General features: G+C 57.6%; 4 protein-coding genes across 4 annotated transcripts in view; 2 read left to right on the top strand and 2 right to left on the bottom strand.

Moving 5' to 3' along the window:
• Positions 1–796: 796 nt before the first annotated feature.
• CHGG_06324 (uncharacterized protein) lies at positions 797–1,546 on the top strand (the record flags this gene model as incomplete). Its single annotated transcript, XM_001222418.1, has 2 exons — positions 797–950; positions 1,044–1,546. The coding sequence occupies 2 exons, from the start codon at positions 797–799 to the stop codon at positions 1,544–1,546; spliced, it is 657 nt and encodes a 218-aa protein (XP_001222419.1).
• Positions 1,547–3,550: 2,004 nt separating this feature from the next.
• On the bottom strand, positions 3,551–8,090 carry CHGG_06323 (uncharacterized protein; the record flags this gene model as incomplete). Its single annotated transcript, XM_001222417.1, has 5 exons — positions 3,551–3,946; positions 4,041–4,363; positions 4,447–6,592; positions 6,673–7,400; positions 7,466–8,090. 5 exons carry the CDS (start codon positions 8,088–8,090, stop codon positions 3,551–3,553), a joined length of 4,218 nt encoding a protein of 1,405 aa, XP_001222418.1.
• A 2,437-nt stretch (positions 8,091–10,527) lies between these two features.
• Positions 10,528–12,795, top strand: CHGG_06322 (uncharacterized protein; the record flags this gene model as incomplete). The annotated part of the gene is made up of 3 exons (XM_001222416.1): positions 10,528–10,907; positions 11,071–11,917; positions 12,046–12,795. 3 exons carry the CDS (start codon positions 10,528–10,530, stop codon positions 12,793–12,795), a joined length of 1,977 nt encoding a protein of 658 aa, XP_001222417.1.
• Positions 12,796–13,196: 401 nt separating this feature from the next.
• CHGG_06321 (uncharacterized protein) overlaps positions 13,197–14,601 on the bottom strand; it is a gene marked incomplete at both ends in the record, with an annotated part of 3,660 nt that continues 2,255 nt past the window's right edge. Inside the window, 2 exons of the mRNA XM_001222415.1 lie at positions 13,197–13,880; positions 13,949–14,561. Coding sequence (XP_001222416.1) covers positions 13,197–13,880; positions 13,949–14,561 — 1,297 coding nt within the window. The remainder of the gene's footprint in view (positions 13,881–13,948; positions 14,562–14,601) is intronic.

Raw genomic sequence — 14,601 nt, 5'->3', positions numbered from 1 at the left:
CTGACTCGGAGAATATTGGATTCAAGCGAGGAAAAAAAAAAAGGAGTGGAATTCCAACCTCCCGAGAGACTGGCGATCAGGGTGCATTTTGGGCCATGACTGCTTGGACGATGCCTCCACTCCAGCTCTCTCGCTTGGCTTCGGTGGCGGCGTTGGTTGGGCGCCACGGAGCTCGCGTGACGCGGATGTTCCTAGCCGGCTGGATTAAGGAGTCGGCTTGATGATTTCTCGATGGCGAGTGTGACGGCCAGGACGGGGTTCCGGGTCGATAACGAGGGAGTCGGGATTCGTTGGGGCGTGTTCGCATCTTCCCAATGGTTTTCTTCAGCTTGGCTTCTGCCTTCATCTTGGCCAAAATCCGAGTTCCCTCTTGAGTTGGGACGATTTACCACTGCCAGAATTGGACAGAAAAATCCTCGGGAGGGGCTCGCCAATTCCCCGGGTCCAATGCATCAAGGGAGAATCAAACTCGGATGCCGATTGATGACAAAGGCGCCATGAATTTGATGTTTCTTCGGGAATGCATCTTGTGGGGCCCAGCACAGAAAAGAAACCCTGCCCGGGAGCTGGAGCAGGGGTGTATGGCCCACTCCCCCGCTATTTCCACAGCGGCAGTGAGCGGCCAGTGCCACTGTAACAGGGGCCTCGACTCTCCCTTGGATGAAACCTGGGAGATCACCTGCACTTGTACCAGCGAGTTGCAACTCCACCCTCCGGCACCGAAGTGCTGCACCTGAAGTCGTCATCCCGTCATCCCGTCCCGCGTTCCGCGTCCCGAGTCCGGTCGGTGATCATCATGTCAACAACCGCCTTCTCTCCCCGCGCCGTGACAGGCGACCCCATTCCCACCTTCAGCTACGGCGCAGGCGGGTCCTTTACCATTTTATGCTCTGGCCGCATCGCCGCCACACCACGGGCCTGTCTCGATGTGGTTGTCAAGGCATCAGAATGTTGGTTTATCTACCTACACTAGCCTAGCTCATGAGAGAGAAACAATGGAAGCCATCCGTTATCTAACCACCCCCTTCCCCCCTCACCTACAGACCCCACATGGAACCGCTTCTGCCGAAAATGCACCATTGACTCCCAGCCCAGCCAACCCAACCAGCAACAACAGGATCAAATCAGCCTCCAACTCGGCACGCAATTCACCTTTGACGTGCACCTCGACCCCTCTGAGCCCGACACCAAGACGGGCCAGGCCGTCGCCCTCGAAGTCAGCGCGCTAGAGCCCATCGACGACGATGCCCAAGAGGGCGGTGGCCGCCGCCGGGGATGGCGAATCGCCTGGCGCCAGCGCCCCAGCCTGATGATGCCCTCGTGGATGCTCCGGTCGGAGCGCGTGCAGGAGTTCATCGAGGTCGCCGTCGACGGAAGCGAGAGCCCATCCGGGACCGAGACCGAGTACCGCTGCTGGGAGACCTTCTACGGCGTGCTGGCCCCCGTGGTCCGGCTGGCCGCTGCGAGGCAGGTCGAGGGCGGGTTCGATGCGTGGCTGGCTGGGTTGAAGAGGCTGGCCGAGGGTGGTGAGCAGACGGCTGCTTGAGGGGAATGGGCAACGGTTTGTGTGAGATAGGTGTGTAGTTATTTATGCTATCTATCTTTCGCTACCTATCCCCGCTCGGAACCGTCTTGTGTTTTCGCATCCATCCCTCGCTAACAGGCCTACTTTTCCTTCTTCTTGTCATCCTCTGACTCAGGGTCCACGAACACGTAAGCAGCCTCGTCGATCGAATTTTTCGGCGGCGTCGGCGCCATCCACCCGTGCGTGGTCAATGTAAGCGGCATCCTCACAAGTTTCATTTCATTGATTTTCTGCCTGATTTTCTTGTGCCCCGGGTCTTCGTGGTCATAATAGACGATGTCGCTGTACGTCCTGAACGCCATGGAGACGATGACGGTGAATGGTATGTCTTTGGGTTGATTCTTCGGTGCCTCCTTGCTCCCTTTGGGTAGGGGACCAACAGTGAAGAGGCGGGAAGTCTCGAGACTGTGCATGGTCAGCCAATGAACGCTATGTCGCCGAGATAACAGCCTCGCGGTGAAGAGATGGGAGACGCACAGCCAGACGTAGGGTTTGTTGTTCTGGAGAGGAATACGTTTGTTAGCTGTTCTGAATCGACCATGATATGTGGGTGGGACGTGGCGGGAACACGTTAAGAGGCAAAGAGGTTAAACGTACCTTATTGACCAGGTTGGGTACAGCCTCGCGGAATACATCCATAACAGCGCCCTGCATTTGTTCATCTGCGATTGGGAATGCAAGGTCCGATACCAAAGCATCTTGGCGTTATCCATGTTATGGTCTCTTTTTGTATATTCGAAAGAATGAATATCTGCCGCTAGCGGTGGGTGAGGACGGTGTGGGTAAGAAAGTTGAGCAGAAGAGTGAACAAGACCAGAACAACACCCGCACGAGAAAGTACGGTACTTTATACCCAAGCCAGCCTGGCAATCAAGCAAGAACCCTCTTCCTCACCCTTCACAACACCTTCTTTCCCTCCCCACATACCAAATACCCAGGCACCGGACAGACCTTCCCACCAGCACATGCCCGCCCAGATTCAACGCGGAACGGTCGGCAAGCACCATGTACACAACCAGCCAGAAGCCCACCTTCCTCCTCGCATCCAGTCTAACCACCCTCACCCTCCCTCGCGCAGGCAGGCACGCAGGCACGCAGGCATGTACTCCCACACCTCGACACCCCCCGAACCAACCCATCGCGCCCTACCTGTCAAGCAAAAAAACAAACATATGCATGTCTGTATGCAAGCAAGTGCGTACGTGAAACCCCAGCCCGAGTACGAGGTTTGGGGATGTCCGCCAGCCGCGGATGGTATCACAGGTCAGGTACTATCACCCCCCTCCCAATACTGGCAGTGGGAGTCATGGACGTCAAACATACCATATCTATCGCGTAGAAGGAAGGAGGGTTTGGTTGAGGTGTATGTACATACGTGCGACAATACAGGAAAGAGGACGGAGCAAGGCGGCCACGGCTATCAGACTTAACAGACCGCACCACACCACACCACACCAGACCACACCAGACAGCCCCATAAGATGGCACACGCAATACAATGCAAATATAATAAATAGCAAAAGGGTATCCGCGATCCGTATATCCACAGACGAGAGAGGCAAATATAACACCGAGCGCAATGCAGTGATAGGCACCACGCGCGACAGATAAAAAGAAGAAGAGACCGAGGTGAAACAGAACAGACAGAATATGACCGCCAAAACACCACCATGCAATGCAATGCAGCCCCCGGACCGGATGTGCCCCCCCTCCCCACCCACCAACAGTCATCACTCGTAACCACCTCTCCTTTCCGTCTTCAAGAACCACCATATACCCCCTTCCCCAGACCCCCAGCTCTTGGAAATCTCCCACTACTATCCCCTCCCCCCGAAACCAGACGCCCCTTGCCTCGTACCCAGAGAGACCAGAGCCCTCTCCCCGTAAAGCTATCTAACCACTCCGGTCCCCCTCTACCTCCACCACCACCACCACCGCCGCCATCATCACCCGCAACACGGCTCATCACATTCCCGCATCCTCTCCAACAGCTCCGGCATGCGATACGGCTTCACTCAGCACATCATCACAGCCCGCCTCCTTGGCCTCCAGGATCTGCTCCATGCGAGCGTTGGCACTGACCGCGATGATGGGGATGCGCCCACCGACAATGCGGCCGGTGCGCTCGAGCTCGCGGATGTGCCGCGTGCACGTCAGGCCGTCCTGGACGGGCATCTCGATGTCCATTAGGATCATGGACAGCGGGAAGGGCTGCTGCTGCGACGCGGTGGAGCCGCCCGTCGGTGGCGGGGAGGACGGCCCGCTGCCGATGCCGGGGGACGACGGGTCGGCGGAGAAGGGAAAGGCGCCGCCTGGGGTGGAGTGGCGCGAAGCGGTCCGTTCGGCGGAGCTTATCGAGGGCTTCGATGCCGTGGTTGGCGACGTCGACGGTGAAGCCCATGGTGAGCAGGCCGCGGCGCGTTATCTGCTGGTTGATGAGGTTGTCTTCGACGACCAGGACACCTTTGATTTGTGGGGTTCGCGGCGCCATGCCCGAGCTCATGCTGATCTCGCTGCTGGGGGTGACTGCGGCCGTCGCTGTAGGACTGGCGCCCGAGGTGCCCTCGTGATTTGCGGTGGCAGTAGTAGCATCGCTGGTGAGCGTGCTACTGCTAATAGCACGCTTGTTGCTGCCCCTTCTGCTGAGGCTGGCATCCATTCGCAGAGCCGATAGAGACTCGGCGATTGTCCCACTTGCCGCCACCTCGCGCAGGGCCTCTTCGGATGGCCGGTAGGCCTCGATGTAGAATGCGAAAGTACTGCCGACGCCGGGCTCGCCTACCAGGAATGTCAGCTGTCCGGTTTAGGTGATACGTGCACGGAACGGGTTTTCAATGACAAGAGAAAAAGCTGTTACTCACTCGAAACACCAATGGAACCATACTGTAGTTCAGCGAGGCGGCGGCTAATAAAGAGACCAAGCCCGGAGCCGCCGTACTTGACGTGGGTGCGGCTGGACGCCTGGACGAAGCGCTGAAACAAGCTCTTCTTTTCCTCCTCCGTCAGGCCTTCGCCGGTGTCCTCAACCTCGAACATCAGAAACACGGGGTTAGAGCGGTTGAGGGGGGCCGGCTGGTCGTAAATCTCCTCGAGCGACTCCTCCGAGCGGGGGATAAACGAGACCTTGCTGCTGGCCTCGGTCGGCTCCGTAAGGCTCGCGCTGACGGCGACGGTGACGTTCCTGGTCGGCCCAGTCTTGGTGAATTTCAGCGCGTTGGTGAGGAGGTTGATCAACACCTGCTTGAGCCTCGAGGGGTCAAAGACGAGATACTTAATCCCGACATCGTGGTAGCAGGGGTCGACAACCATGCTCAAGTTGATATCAACTCGTCGGGCTTCGACTTCGAACATCTTGAGCGCTTCCTTGACCATCTTGATGGGATCAACCATGACCCTCGTGATGGAGATCAGGCTCGAGTCCAGCTTCGACATGGTCAGGATGTCGTCGACGATGCGCTTTTGGTGCTGGGCGCAGGTGACGATGGTTTCGGCATTGTCGATGCAATTCTCGGCAAGCTCACGGGCTTCGGCAGCCCACTCTTCGCTTGCATTGATTAACAGCGGTGCTCCGCCCACGCCCGAGTCTCCGGTGCCTCCGCTGGCAGAGTCGGCAATGCTGCCGTAAGGGCTGTCTCCGAGAAGCTCTTGAACGCGGAAGAGGGTGGCCGTGATGGCATCCGCGCAGTGGATGATTGCGCTCAGGGGGTTCCGCATCTCGTGCGAAGTCATGTCGATAAAGTTTTCCTGCTGCCGCTTGGATTCAATAGCTTCCTCCTTTCGCTCCTTTTCCCAGTCGAGTTGCCACTTTTGTAATGACACATCGCTTAGGCAACCTGTAAAGCTCTGAATTTTGCCGTCCGACGTCCTGACGGGTAGCAAAGTCGCCTGGACCCACCGCGGCGCGGCAACCTTATGACCCGAGCCGTCCTCGGCGGTCCAAGTGGTGTTGAGTCTGACCTCAACGTTCTGCACCTTGTCTTCGGCCACCATCTTCTCGAGCTTCTCGGCGAGTAGAGAGAAGTCCTCCTTATGGACGCAACTCTGCCAGGGCCTGACGTCGACGACGGCTGGGTCGACCTTTCGCAGTCCACACATCTCGAAGAAGACGGTGTTCGCCCCGAGCAGGCGTCCGTCGAGATCCATATCGTACAGGCCGACGGTGGCGAACTCGGCCATGCGCTTGAGGTTTTCGGCTTGTTGTGCGCGACGAAGGGCTTCGCCGGCCACTCGCTTCTGGGGAGTCACATCGGTCAGGCACGTCAGGACGCGCATAAGACTGCCATCCGCGGCATATTCTGCCCTCGCACTTGCTAGAACGTAGCGCTCTTTCACATCTACAAGCGAGGCCAGATCGATCTCCTCCTCCTCGAAGTTTGGCGAGGTGCGGGTTAGGGGCGGTGAAGGGTCGGCCTCCTCGCCCCGCCGCCTCACGCGGAACTCGAACTCGACGTTGCGGACCGTCTTGAGCTTCCCGTATCCGGCAATGATAATATGGTGGTCCTGCTCCTTGACGCAGTCGAGGAAGCCCTGGTTGGCGACTGGCCCGGTTCCTGGGTAACCGGTGATCTTATACCAGGCGTCGTTGGCATACGTGATGTTGCCCTCGGGATCGCCAAAGCTCATGCCGACGGGAACGAATTCGGCGACGGCCTCGAACATCTGCAGCGACTCGTTGGCTTCCTTGGTCTGCCACTCTAGCTTTTCTTTGAGCATGGCTTGGTCGAATGCAGCCTGCTCGGCGGCATTCCGGCCCCTCCGCGTCTCCTCCTCGAGCAAGACGATAGAGGCAAGAGACGTGGCCAATTTCTGGCTCAGGAGAGAAATAAACTGCCGGTAATCGTTATCGTACGGGCGTCTGGGGTTGAGGCCGAGGAGGAGCAACCCCATGACGCCGTCCTCCTTGGTCGGCCGGATGGGGCAAACCACGGCAGCTCGGCAAGCGTCCCCTTCAAAACCTCGCCATTGTAACCCCTCGAGCAGGGATTGCGGCAGCGTCCCGTCGATTGTCTGGAGCAAGGTCGGATGCAGGGCCTCCATGGCCTCGCCGAAGGAGAGGCGAGGGGAAAGGTGGCGTCTCGCAGATTGACTGTTGCGGGGGCGAATGGGTGGTTGTCAGGAACCCCCAACGTTCCCGCAAGCCGGCATATCTTGGCGGGGCCGCGGCTGGCGGCCAGCGCATCGGTGGCCGCCTCAGGGTCGTTCTCCACCGTGTACAGGACAGCCAGGGGAATATCGTAACGGGGCTCGATGGCAGCCAGCTCCCGTATGGCCTTCTCCCAATAGCTATCGACGTCTCTCGCGGTGACCAGGACGTCACTGAGCTCGGCGAGCATCTTCATCCGCCGCTCCCAGAGCCGCACGCTGGTTGTCTCGGCCACAGGATGCATGAAGCCAAGACATTCGTTGTTTTCGATGATGGGTATCATGGACCACTTCAGGTAGGTCTCTTCAACCCATGGTAAACCGCCCTCGACCTCTGACTCCCTCTCGACGAAGAATCTCCACTCGCCCTCGACAGGGCCCTTTTGCTCCGAAGAGATGCCGCGCATGGTGTCCTTCAGACGCTGGCCCGCGTCAGCCCAGGCTTCTTGGACCGGCATACCCAACATGGAAGGGTGTTTTGATCCGCAAAGCTTGCTAAAGGCTTCGTTGTACACGATGGTGTACGAGGGGCCCCAGTAGATGGCGATGGGCCGGCTGTCAACGAGGATCTGGTTGACGGTTTCGTCAAGCTTCCTATGCCAACCCCGCATGGGTCCGAGGGGCGTTTCTGCCCAGTCGATGCTGTTTATGTCGTCGAGGAATGGGCGTTGTTCTGTTTGATAGGTTAGCGTACGCTGTGATGTAATAATGCTGCCCCTGACAACGCGGCCAGCCTACCTGGGGTGGTGTCGGGCAATATCCACGCAGGGTCGGTGATTGTCCGCGCAAGGGACTGAACTGCCTCGGCACGAGATGGCGGCCTCTCCTTTGGGTTGATAACCGTGAGGGCCGAGGTAGATTTGGAGCGGGGTTCGATTTCGGGCAAGGAGAGAGAAGAAGCCGAGTTTGAACCGCCGAGGGACGTCATTTCGAGTTCGACAGGCATGATGCGTCGTGGTGGTGAGACGCCGCTGGGCTGTCCATCGGTGAAATCCAGCCGCACCTTGCGCGGCGATTGTGTCAAGGGGAGCTGCTCATTTGCGCCCACCACTACCATCTGCTCATGGACCACGGACCGGGTCCAGTAGACGTTGGAATATGAGAAGGATGCGCTCGCTGCCCGGCCACCGTTTATGGGGGGTTCGGAACCCGGCAGGGTCGAGGTGCCTGTGATCCATCCCCATAGCGGTCCGCAATCTTCGCCCTTAGCGGTGATCAAGTCGAGGAGGGTTGGATAGGCAGCGAAGGCCGGGTTTGTGTAGACGACGGTGGGCGGGTGCGGGGTTAGAGCGACAATAACAGAGGGTCGCGGGTCGGCCTCGAGCAGGTCGATGATACTGGTGTCGAGAATCGAGGGATGCATGGTGAATTCCTTCTGTGAATGCGGTGAGGGCAGCCTTCATGAGAAGCGGGTTGGTGCTCGAATTGGCAGCCGCAGGGTTGTGGCAGCGGGCAACAGCATAGTACCGCGGCTGGGCGCTCTCGATTTCTCGGATATTTCAACCCGAGGCGGCACGACAGTAAGATGGTGGCGGGGAAGGGCAGAGTTGAGTCCCTATCTCGCCGGCGGGTCAGCCGTGATCTGGCTATTTGGTCGTGTCCCGCTCGTGATAGAAAAAGAAAAAAATATCACCGGGTGCAGAAAGCCGTGGATACAAGGTGTCGGGGTGGGTTGACTTTGTCACGGCGCCGAGTGGTCGTTGGGAGTTTGGGGTGGGAGGTCCGACCGACCACTCTGCACTCCAGGCTGTTCCGGGCTTCTGTGTGCGTTAATCTTGGCCGGGTTGGGAATTGGGTCAAAAAAAGACGGGAACTTCAGATCACCCCTCTTGCCCTTTCAGCGAGTCTCCAATCCTGCAAGCAACCCCATTGGTAGAATGTGGGGCTGCGGGGATCCAACGACTCAAAATTTCGGATCAGGGGCACGAGGTAGAGAACCTGCTGCGGTGGCCCAATAATTGGATCGAGTGAGCACAAGAATCGGAATGTGAACTGTGGACTGTGTGTGATGTCGCCATCCCTGCCTTCTATAGTTCTACTTAGGTTGTTGTGAGACTTTTTGACCACAAAGCAACTAGGTAGGTAGTTAGGTAGTTCGTTGCACACAGAAAGAGACCGGTGAAGTGATTCAGGGCTCTGAAAAAGCAGCAGCCCAGAGCGGGGCAGGGTTGGTCAAGTTCGCTGCATAGCACTCCGTATGTACATACCAAGTCGGCGTGCAAGCGTGCAGGTGGTGAAGTTCCCTGTTCCATACTTGGTAGATCTGCAAATCTGGAATTCATTCAACAGCCACAGAAGGGTTTCCACGTCCGCTTTCAACATGTCATTATGTTTCGCGGTCGAGATCTTCCAGAATCAGCAGCATCCATGATCCAAAAAGGCCTAGGATGGACGGCCACCCAAACCCGCCTTGCGCAAAAATGGAATCCGTGTAATCTGTGGAATGCACTGTACCACCTGTCCCCAGATTCATCTCACTCAGCTAGGTAAGGGCCATCCGCTAGCCATACTTCGTAGGTATGCAAGTTATCATTTTGGGAGAGTTGACCATTTGTTGTCCAAGCATTCGGATCCCTAAAATATGTACCTATGTCGGGAGCCTCGAGGGGAGCCATTCGCTGTCGGGTGGGTGGGGCTAGAACTCGGAAATAGGGATCGAGGTGCGGGGGCGGCCCATCCCTATCCAGAACTCCTTACGGCAAGAGCCGCTGTGGCGTGTCGGCAGGGTGCCCTTTCTGGATTTCCAGTTGACACAACAGACAGCGCACAGCTCACAACACACAACACATGCACACCCATGCGCGTCGCTTTTCTTCGCAATGCATGAGCTGATGCCAACATCATCTTTTGGGGCCAAGGTTCAGCCAAGTTTTCTGGGCACTTTGGCAGTTTTGTATGGCATTATTTCTCACTGATTAATGGAGTTGCAATCGAGTCACGAATGGAGAAAAAACAAAAAAAAAAAAAAGGTGAGAGCTCGGCCGTGGAAGAGGTTTTAACCCACCATTTTGGTCGTTGGTACGAAGTCTGCCTTCTCATCCCTGCCCTGCCATCCCATCCCCATCCATCCCGTCCTATCCCATCCGAGTTAGCCGAGTGACGTCAAGGGTACGGCTTCCAGATCCGACTGGCTCAGATCTGAGGGTGTTGCCTATTTGGTGCAAACAACCCGAAGAATAAACAAGGTGACCCTGGGTACAGTACCAGACATATTGACAGATTGGCAGATTGGGACGGCAGATTAATAAAGTATCTGACGGCATTCTGGCCCGGGCCGAGATTTGCTTCCCCCATCGATGGGAATGCTGGAATACGGAAATGATGAAATACCGAATTCAATTCCTCTACTCGGCCTTCCCCCGCAGCCACATCATCAAATCGAACACCTGACCGTTGGAGATCCTTCAAACTCCTCGGACCCTTTCCGGCCCTTGCGACCCACACTTTCTCCCTTCGTTAACCAGCACATGAGGGCGTTATTCTTAACTACCCGGTGTTAGTTAGTCTCCGTGGAACTACTCGGCCCGCCCAGACAACACCAAGCCTCCGAGGATCCGCGCGTTCTTGGCATCATGCTCGATTTGCGGTTAGGATTGTGGTTGGAGACAGGGCCAAGCAGGCCAAGCAGGCCAAGCAGGCCAAGAGCCCTCAAGCCAACAGAAGCACAGACTCCACGGCATGCCATGTGCGGAGATGGGACAAACGAGAATGCCATGGCGCCCTTCAGGAATGGCTTGGAGGCTTGGAACCGCTAAACTGACCATTGGTGTATCCGAGGATGGCGGAGTTCACAAGAAGACATGGCCTCGATGGGACATGCCCAAGACTTGCCCAAGACTCGCCCAGAATCAGACCCGACCAGACTCGACCAGAAATTCAGAATCGACCAGCAAAATCGTCCACGACGTCGCCCAGCAGCGCTGATCTGTCTCGGCGCCAAGCCAATCTGGAGTTCGGGTTGCCTGTCTGTTCGTTCCAAATCGATGCCGAGAACCCACGCCCAGACTTGGCCCAAGACTCCGGCAAACCGCCAAGCAAGAGAAGAAAGGGAGGTTAAAATGGCGACCGGCTCCGGTCTGATGGGATGGCCGGTCCCCAGTGCCCTCTCACGATGCTCGTCGCCCGTTGTCGAATCTCGCAAACGAAACCCCCTCGCCCTTCCATTGATGTCGACCCTGACGTGGACCCCGGTGTTGACTCTGCTGGTTGATCAAGCCGCTCACGACGACCTCCGACCATCTGTAACCTAGGGCGACTGGGGTTGAAACGACACCCTTGACCTTGGCTCATCGCAACGTGAAATCACCTGCGACATGCTTTAACACCTCTTGCTGGCTCACCAGCTGCTCGAATCAACCGTACAACGGCCTCGGAGGCCCGGCACTGGTGGTAGAGAAGAAGGAGAAGGACTGGGCAATCAACAAAAGAGCAGGGTCTCGCCAAATTGAAATGAGGTTATTGTCGACGGTATTATTGGCTCTCGCATCGGGGGCATCGTCAAACCATGTCGTCCAGTTCAACGTCACGAAAGGGCCTCCGGGTATCCACGTCGGCTCCGCGCCGACGCTGGCCCGCCGTGAGACATTCTCGGAGCGCCTCATCAACAACATCGCCGGCGGAGGCTACTATGTCAAGGTGAAGGTTGGAACCCCGGGGCAGGACCTGACGATGCTGCTGGACACGGGGAGCAGTGACGCCTGGGTGCTGGGCCACGACGCAGATCTCTGTACGGACCGGGACTTGCAGAGCCTCTACGGCATGCCCTGCGCCGATACCTACAACCCCGACTTGAGCTCATCCGAAAAGATGATCAAACGGGGCGGGTTCAAGATCACCTACCTCGACGGCGGCACCGCCTCGGGCGACTACATCACCGACGACTTTTCTATCGGCGGCACCACCATCAAGTCGCTCCAGATGGCGTACGTGACCAAGGCCGTCCGGGGCACCGGCATCCTGGGCCTCGGCTTCAGCATCAGCGAGCGGGCCAGCACCAAATACCCCAACATCATGGACGAAATGTCCAACCAGGGCCTGATCCAATCCAAAGCCTACTCCCTGTATCTCAACGACCGGCGAACCGACGCCGGCTCCCTCCTCTTCGGCGGCATCGACACCGACAAATTCATCGGCCCGCTCGAGATCCTACCCCTCTACAAACCTCCAGGGGGCAACTACTCCTCCTTCGAAGTGAACTTCACCTCTGTCGCCCTCACCCACACCAACGGCAGCCAGCACACGATCCCGACCTCGACCCTCTCCCACCCCGCCCCCGCAGTCCTCGACTCCGGCACCACACTCACCTACCTCCCCGAAAGATGGCACAGTCCATCCACGAGGCCCTATCCGCCATCCACGACGCCGACCTCGGCATGACACTCATCGACTGCGACAGCCACCACCTCACCAACCCCTCCTTCCACCTCACCTTCACCTTCACCCCCACCAGCACCATCACCATCCCCCTCCACGAACTCATCCTCGACATCCTCCCTCCCAACTACCTCCCACCCCAAAACCAAAACGCCCACCCCAAAAGCACCAACCCCCCCTCAACAATAAAACGCGCCTGCGTCCTCGGCATCCAATCCACCGCCCAATTCGCCTCCCGCAACACCGACAACCAAGCCCACTTCGCTTTATTAGGCGACACCTTCCTCCGCTCAGCCTACGTCGTCTACGACCTAGCCCACTACCAAATCGGGCTGGCACAGGCCAACCTGAACAGCACCACGTCAACGGTCGTGGAGCTGTCGTCTTCGACGGGCACGAGCACTGCGGCGTCAGGGAGGGGGGAGGATGACGACGACGACCAGGGGGCAGGGACGGGGACAGGGACGGGACTGCCGCGGTTGACGGGGGTGGCGGCGCAGCAGACGACGTTCACGCCGACTTCGACGCCGGGGGGCATTGGGGGTGGCGATGCTGGGGTTGCGGGGACGGGTCCCGAGCAGAATGCCGCTGGTCCGGCGGTGGGGATGGGGAGGATACCGGTTAGGGAGATGGCGGGGGTTGCCGCAGTGACGGGGCTATTCGCGCTTTTGGGTGGCGCGCTCATCGTGTTTTGATGCGGACACTCACGTACATACTATCTCATCTACCTGGTTCCCACCAAGGTACCTTATAGTGCATGCCACATGTGTACCGGGAGGCACATGGGGTTGCTTAATCTTGTACATAATTCAAGTAACGACTTACGAATCATCCAACTTCCTTGTTCACTTGGCCACGGGGCGGAAAACATTTAAGCACCAGTTACGCTGATTCAGGTTAACTACAAAGTAAGGCTAGGGCTGCAAACGGTGAACAGCATTGCGATATCGAAGAGATCAGGTAAAACCCTGTGGCTCCTCCACCCAGCATCATACAGGCCATGATTCCCCGCCGACTGTTCCAATGTTCCACCATCATCTGGCCCTGCCAATCCTCCCGAGGCCATCACTTCCCGAGTCCGTAGTGCCTCGACTGTTCACACAGTCAGAATTTGAAGCCCACGCGATCCCAAAAGGCGCTGCCGTAGGCCAGGTTCGAGGCAACCTCCGGAATGACCAGCGAGCTGATTGACAGCGGTGGCAGCCTGAACCGTACCCAACCGGGCGCTCTCCGTGTTATTCGTGGCCTCCCGAGAAAACTCCATGCCTGAAGTGTGTTCCATGGCCGACGTACCCATGGGGTTCGGCCTGGCCCAGGACTGCATTGGAACGTCCAGAGAGCCCATGCGTGGGTGACCGCCCGTGATTTTAGGAGAGGCGCCCAAGAGGTAAGGTGAAGCGGCTGCAGCCCCCTCACTGGCATTTCTAGCTATCTCTTTACCCTCGCGAGTGGTCTGGGGGGAACGCGGCGAGGCAGCCTCAAGCCATTTCGACCAGGTACTGGATTCCTTGTCGACAGCAAAGCTTGCCGAGCTATTGAATGAGGTCTTCTCAGCAGCCGTAGGCCCGTCCTTTGAGCGGAGAGTCGCCAGGCTTGCCGGACTATTGAATAAAGTCTTCTCAATAGGCGTGGGTAGAGCCTTCGAACGAATAGTCGCTAAGACTTCATCCTCTTCAATAATCTCGGCGGCCTTCTTGAAGACTTGGGCGATGTACTCGGCCTCAGTCCCCCCGGCGCTCATCTCCCGAGACACCTCCTTCAGGGCCTCGGCCAAACGGGACTAGTGCTTGATGGAGGGTGGATTTAGCAGCAAGTTCCGACGGGATCCGGTGTAGCGGGCTCATCCACGGTCTTCTCTTCCAGATATGTGGCAGCAGGCTCCGACAGGGTCGGCGTAGCAAGCTTATCCACGACCTGGGCTTCCAAGGATATGGCAGCAGGCTTCAACAGGGCCGGCGTGACAGGCTTATCCACGGCCTGGTCTTCCAAATGCTCGACAGCAGGCCCCGTGCAGGTCAGACCAGCAGGCTCATCCACATTCTGTTCTTCCAAGTCAAGGAGATCGTCGGACTCTTGGAACGAGATTCGTGCTTGTTTTTTCTTTTGATCACTGCTGGAGGCGGCAGGTTGGCTGAGGATCTCATCCCAGGCGCTCATGTTGTCATCAACGCCAAGGAGAGAGGAGCTAGGAACGTTGATGGCCACCTTGGGAACGCTGTTGGCCGTCTCAAAAGAAGCGGGAGAGCTGTTGATTGCCTCGTGAGAGACGGAAACGCTATGAGCAGTTTCAAAAGAGGTTCGGGTGCTGTTGATCGCCTCGCGAGATGTGGAAACGCTGGTGGCCGACTCGCGAGAGGCAACATTATTGTCAATGTGGGGAGATTGGACAGAAGAATTGCCAGTGGCCTTCCCCCCAGCATCGGCGCTGCTGTTTCTGAGCCCGTTCTGGTTGCTCGTACTGCTGCTGATATAATACTAACTAATGCCGTTGCACCAAAGGG

This window comes from Chaetomium globosum, genomic scaffold (assembly GCF_000143365.1).
Source record: "Chaetomium globosum CBS 148.51 scaffold_3 genomic scaffold, whole genome shotgun sequence".
Classification (NCBI taxonomy): Eukaryota; Fungi; Ascomycota; class Sordariomycetes; order Sordariales; family Chaetomiaceae; genus Chaetomium; species Chaetomium globosum.
Note: the sequence above shows the minus strand (reverse complement) of the source record. Positions and strands in the feature narration are given on the sequence as shown.